At 45.0% G+C, this 4,100-nt stretch overlaps 2 protein-coding genes across 2 annotated transcripts; both read right to left on the bottom strand.

Moving 5' to 3' along the window:
• Positions 1 to 135: 135 nt before the first annotated feature.
• On the bottom strand, positions 136 to 859 carry LOC110107798 (uncharacterized mitochondrial protein AtMg00810-like). The gene is made up of 2 exons (XM_020838185.1): positions 601 to 859; positions 136 to 494 (listed from the first exon to the last, which is right to left on the bottom strand). Exons 1-2 carry the CDS (start codon positions 857 to 859, stop codon positions 136 to 138), a joined length of 618 nt encoding a protein of 205 aa, XP_020693844.1.
• A 2,557-nt stretch (positions 860 to 3,416) lies between these two features.
• On the bottom strand, positions 3,417 to 4,100 carry LOC110107804. The gene has a single exon (XM_020838198.1). The coding sequence runs from the start codon at positions 4,098 to 4,100 to the stop codon at positions 3,417 to 3,419; it is 684 nt and encodes a 227-aa protein (XP_020693857.1).

Genomic DNA, 4,100 nt, shown 5'->3' with positions numbered 1-4,100 from the left:
CCCCAAATTGACTATCTGGTTTGCAGATAATCAATTTGTTGCGAAGGTCAGCAAACCTGAGTATGGTTAAAGGTTTGGTGGGATGTCCGCCGGCTTATCAATGGAGCTTATGTGGGAGACGTCAATTGCTTTGCGTTAAATGTGATCACTGATGAAGTGGTGATCTATTTCAATGTGCTTGGTCCTGACGTGAAAGGTAGGGTTGTTACCGAGTGCGATGGCAGATATGTTGTAACAGAAGATCGCTGTGGGTTGAGACTGCGGAGCATGAAAGTCGTGTAGGAGACGACGTAGCCATATGACGTCGGAGGTTGTAGCGGCGAGAGCTCTGTATTCTGCTTCAGTTGAGGATTTGGCCACAGTGGTTTGTTTCTTTACGCTCCACAATATGAGATTTGGACCCAAGTATGTGCAGAATCCCGTGATGGACTTTCTGTCCTTTATGCTAGATGCCCAGTCCGCGTCTGCATATGTTGTGAGAGTGAGTTGGCCAGCTGAAATGGGTAGTCCATAGTCTTAAGTTCCTTTGATTTATCTGAGAAGGCGTTTGAGCCGCTGAAAGTCTTTAGCTGTCAGACTGTGTATATATTGACATATAACATTGGTGGCGAAGGGCAATGTCCGGCCTCGTCACAGTGAGATATTGCAGGGAGCCTGCTATCTGACGGTAAAAGGTAGGATTCTCATACAGAGATTGGTTTGTGGTCAGCCGAGAGTCTTTCAGAGAGATTAGAGTATTGATTGGTGAGTCCAGTCCAGAAGAGTGAAGGATCTCTTTGGCATAATGTGCTTGATATAGAAACAGGCCTGTTGGGGTATGCTGAATCTGTATACCGAGAAAGAGATTGTCCGTGCCCATTTGTATTAGTGCAAATGCCAGTTTTAGTTGAGAGAGGAGCGCATGAATGGTGGGGTTATGGTTTCCTGTCAGAAGTAGATCATCTATGTATACTACTAGGTAGAGTTGAATGTCCTGAGTGTTCTAGATTAGCAAGGATGGATCGGCTTTGCTGAATTGGAAGTCGAAGTTGAGCAGGAACGTTGTCAGTTTGTGAAACCATTGGCGCGGTGTCTTCTTAAGGCCGTAAATGGCCTTATTTAGTTTGCACACATGATTGGGAGACTTAGGATCAACGAAACCTTGAGGTTGCTGCATATAGACCTCTTCTTGAAGGTCGTCATGACGAAAGGCATTGTTGACGTCGAATTGGAGAATGGGCCAACTCCTTTGGAAGGAAATGATGAGGAGCACTTGGATTGTTGGCATCTTTGCCACGGGACTGAAGGTTTGTTGGTAATTTATACCGTATTATTGGTTGTATCCTTGAGCAACCAGCCGTTCTTTGTAGCGATGAACTGTGTCGTTTGTGTTTAACTTTGTTTTGTATGTCCACTTGCAGCCAAGGACTAGGGCATGACTGGGAGATGGTGTGAGATGCCAAGTACCCTTTTTTTGAAGGGCCATAAACTCGGCTGACATTGCATTGCGCCAATGAGAAGTTTTGGCTGCTTGAGTGTAGCAAGAAAGAGTAAGACCTGTATATGTTACAACAAGTAAGTCAAATATTTTTTTTTGGTTTGAGGTGGCCGGTTTGAAGACGTGTTTGCATAGGATGTTTGGGTGCGGGACAGGGAGGAGGGGAACTGCATGTGAGTGTGTTTGATGTCTGAGAGATGTTGGGAGAAAGTGTAGTATATTGAGAGGGAGTGGGTTGAGGTATATGAGTCGTTGATCCGTAGGAGTTGGGAGTAGTTGCCTGTGGTGGGTTTGAGTATGTGGAGGTGGGAATTAGGGGGAGAGGTGGGGTGGAATCTGGTGTGGTGGGAGCATGGATAATTGGTTGATTTGTGAAGGGAAAGTGGTGTTCGTTGAAGATGACATGACGGGAAATATGAATTTTTTTATTTTGAAGGTTGTAACAGCGGTAACCTTTGTGAGAGGTTGAGTAACCAAGGAATATGCAGAGTGTGGAGCGAGGTGCTAGTTTGTGTGGGGTCTGAGGCTGAAGCTAGGGAAAGCATGAGCATCCAAATACTTTGAGATGTTCATAGTTTAGTGGATGGTCGTGTAGTATTTGGAAGGGTATCTGAGAGTGTAGAGGAAAGGTTGGTAGTCTGTTGATCAGGTAGTTACATGTTTGAACGGCCTCAACCCAGAATTGAGATCGCAGATTGACAACATGTAAGAGAGTGCGGGTGGTTTCAAGGAGATGCATGTGTTTTCTCTCTGATACTCCGTTTTGCTCTGGGGTATAGGAGCAGCTGAACTCGTGATGGATGTCATGATTCAGGAGAAAATTTTTAAAGTCATGACCGGTGAATTCCCCTCCTCCATCGTAATGTATTGTGCAGATGGAAGATGCGAATTGATTCTTTATTAGATGATAGAAATGCTGGAATTTGATTTTAGTTTCTTTTTTAGAGTGCATTAGGTACAACCAGCAGAAGCGAGAGCAATCGTCAATGAAGATTACATAATATCGGTATCCAAATAATGAGGGAAGAGCATAGGGACCCTAAACGTCAGTGTGTATTAAGCTAAAGGGGGTAGATATATGAGCTGCTTCCTTTGGGAAGGGAAGCTTGTGGCTTTTAGCCACTTTACATGAAGTACAAAAAAAAGGTAAAAAACTAATGCTAGTAGTTGGTAGTAGCTTGGATAGTGTAGTCATCGAGCGGTGATGAGGGTGACCCAGGCGTGCGTGCCAGAGAGAGGTGGAGTCGGGTGTTATGCGGAGAGCATGAACCAGATGATGGCTTCGGAGACAAATGGGGTAGATGCCTTCCTGATTATGGCCACGGAACAATATTTTGTTGTCCTGAAGATCCTTAAGGACAAAACTATTGGAATCAAAGGTGATGGAGCAGTCATTGTCAGTGGTGAGTTTTGAAATAGAAAGTAAGTTGTGAGCAAGGGAAGGCACATGAAGAAGGTTTTGAAGTTTGAGCTTACGATTGGAGTCGAGTAATGGTAGGAGGCCTGCACTTGTGTGGTGAATGTGAAGTGAGGAAACACTTGCTGTAGAGACAAAGTCTTGCCCCTGATATGGAATTGAATGGTGCAGGTTTGCATTGTCCGGTGTGAGATGTGTCGAAGCTCCCGAGTTGAGTACCCAGTCTGTAGTCGAGTTTGGTTGAGTATGAGTGAGAAGAGCATGAGGAGTTGAAGTCTGCGGTGTGTAATTGGAGTTGTACCTGTGTCATCAGGCCAGTGCTATATTGGTTGGCTTCCTGTAGCTCTGACAGGTGGGTCGACCTGTGTTTCTTTGCAAGTTCGCAGGAGGTCAAGTGGATGTAGTGGACGGACTAAATGGAGCTCCTCTTCCTCGATTGCCCCTGTATGAGGATGTGCGTCCACTACCTCTGGAGGTTTACAGTGCTTGATGCTCCGATGCTGTGGTCATGTCCTGTTGTATCTAAGTTTGCAAGTTTATCTCCTCACTACAGAGTAAGGAGTAAAGGGATTCGAGAGTTATGGTTTGATGTGATGTTCCGATTGCTGCTTCGAAGGGGTTGTAAGAGGGTGGCAGTCCATTGAGTGTGTAGAGTATGATATCCTCAGTGTCAATGTGACTTCCCGCAACCGCGATGTTGTCTACCAGTGACTTTATTTTTGCCAGGTATTGTGAAATCGTATGATATCTCATTTGGACTTTATGGAGCTCATTTTTCAACTGAATAACTCTCAACCGGTTGGTGGGTTGCAGTCGAAGCTCTAAGGCTGTCCAGGTTTCATGAGATGTTTTGAGATATAGAATGTAAGGGAGCACTAAAGGTGAGATTGTAGAAAATATAGCTGAGATGAGGTTCTGATCAACTAGTTTCCAGAGTTTGTAGTCGGATGAGATTGAACTGGACTCGGAGGGTTCTTGGGGACAAAGTAGAGAGCCAGTGATGTATCCATCGAATCCATTTGCCGCAAACGCTTTGTAGATATGTAATCTCCAGATGGCGTAGTTGTCTATTGTGAGTTGAGTGTGCACAATGAGCTTGAGGTTTGACATCAAAAATTTGAGGGATGGCGGAATGGTGATAGCGGCCATGGAGGAAGATAGAGTGGACATTGTCCTAAATTGAGAAGAGGAGTCCTGTTCCGCCAT

Source organism: Dendrobium catenatum, unplaced genomic scaffold (assembly GCF_001605985.2).
Source record: "Dendrobium catenatum unplaced genomic scaffold, ASM160598v2 fragScaff_scaffold_1482, whole genome shotgun sequence".
NCBI classification, from domain to species: domain Eukaryota; kingdom Viridiplantae; phylum Streptophyta; class Magnoliopsida; order Asparagales; family Orchidaceae; genus Dendrobium; species Dendrobium catenatum.
Note: the sequence above shows the minus strand (reverse complement) of the source record. Positions and strands in the feature narration are given on the sequence as shown.

What these genes read in the sequence shown, in the direction of transcription:
- LOC110107798 (XM_020838185.1), bottom strand. Translation starts at nt 859, where the DNA reads ATGGGCACGGACAATCTCTTTCTCGGTATACAGATTCAGCATACCCCA. An exon ending in CATTGCCCTTCGCCACCAAT is followed by an intron (nt 495 to 600) that starts GTTATATGTCAA and finishes TACCCATTTCAG; the next exon opens with CTGGCCAACTCACTCTCACA.
- LOC110107804 (XM_020838198.1), bottom strand. Translation starts at nt 4,100, where the DNA reads ATGGCGGAACAGGACTCCTCTTCTCAATTTAGGACAATGTCCACTCTA.